At 25.4% G+C, this 847-nt stretch overlaps 1 protein-coding gene across 1 annotated transcript in view; it reads right to left on the bottom strand.

Moving 5' to 3' along the window:
* The window catches only part of LOC108731028 (uncharacterized), a 5,578-nt gene that overhangs the window by 4,269 nt on the left and 462 nt on the right, over positions 1-847 (bottom strand). The window contains exon 2 of the mRNA XM_018461076.1: positions 256-390. Within this exon, the coding sequence (XP_018316578.1) occupies positions 256-390 (135 nt within the window). The remainder of the gene's footprint in view (positions 1-255; positions 391-847) is intronic.

The raw sequence follows: 847 nt of genomic DNA, 5'->3' as shown, positions 1-847 counted from the left end.
CAGCCAATCTTTTTTTCAGTGTACGGAATCTTCTTTTAATATTATAAAATGGTGAAAGTTTACTTCTTATAAAAGATAAATTATTACCTAAAAATTTCATCTTTCTCTTAACTATTTACAAATATTAAATTAATTTCATAAAAAATCGTTATAAAAGAAAAATGTACATCAAGTGTATAAAAAATACATAAAGGTATATGTATCATTAAATAAAAAATTGAATATTATATTTTATTCATTTTTATTTTCACTTACTGGCCTTACATGCTCCAGTGAGTACTGTTGTGACAGTGGCGCGTGCATTTGCGACCACATCTTCCGTTGCGATTTTGCAAATGGTATGCTGCGTCTCCGTGACATCATTATTGCTGACATTGGCCTCAATCGTCGCTAAAATGCATGTGGCAGATAAATTCGTACTTTTTAACGAACGATGCACCAAAGAAAGTACATGTGACTTTATAAAAAATAGATTATATGTGAAAAACGTTTATAACGTATGTAATTTTATAATAGAACTTCGTACTTTAAACTTTTTTATATTTTAAAATCAGAGATTGATTGTATAAAATATTAGATGTATCAGATATAATAGACATTAACTATATTATTTATATTATTTTTATTTCTATTAATTTATTTTAAGATCTCAGAAATATTATTTAATAATGTTATACTATACGTATTAAGTACAAATCTCAAGTCTCTTATTTATATAATAAATACAACGGAAGGAAAAAAGATAAAAAAGACTTAATGAAATAATTAATTTTATTAGTGCACTGAAAAAAAAAGATTGGCTGCTGCAGCAAATTAGATGGTAAAATATGGCATAGCATTTTTAATT

Source organism: Mycetomoellerius zeteki, unplaced genomic scaffold, assembly GCF_001594055.1.
Source record: "Mycetomoellerius zeteki isolate Tzet28-1 unplaced genomic scaffold, Tzet1.0 scaffold12, whole genome shotgun sequence".
NCBI lineage: Eukaryota > Metazoa > Arthropoda > Insecta > Hymenoptera > Formicidae > Mycetomoellerius > Mycetomoellerius zeteki.
Note: the sequence above shows the minus strand (reverse complement) of the source record. Positions and strands in the feature narration are given on the sequence as shown.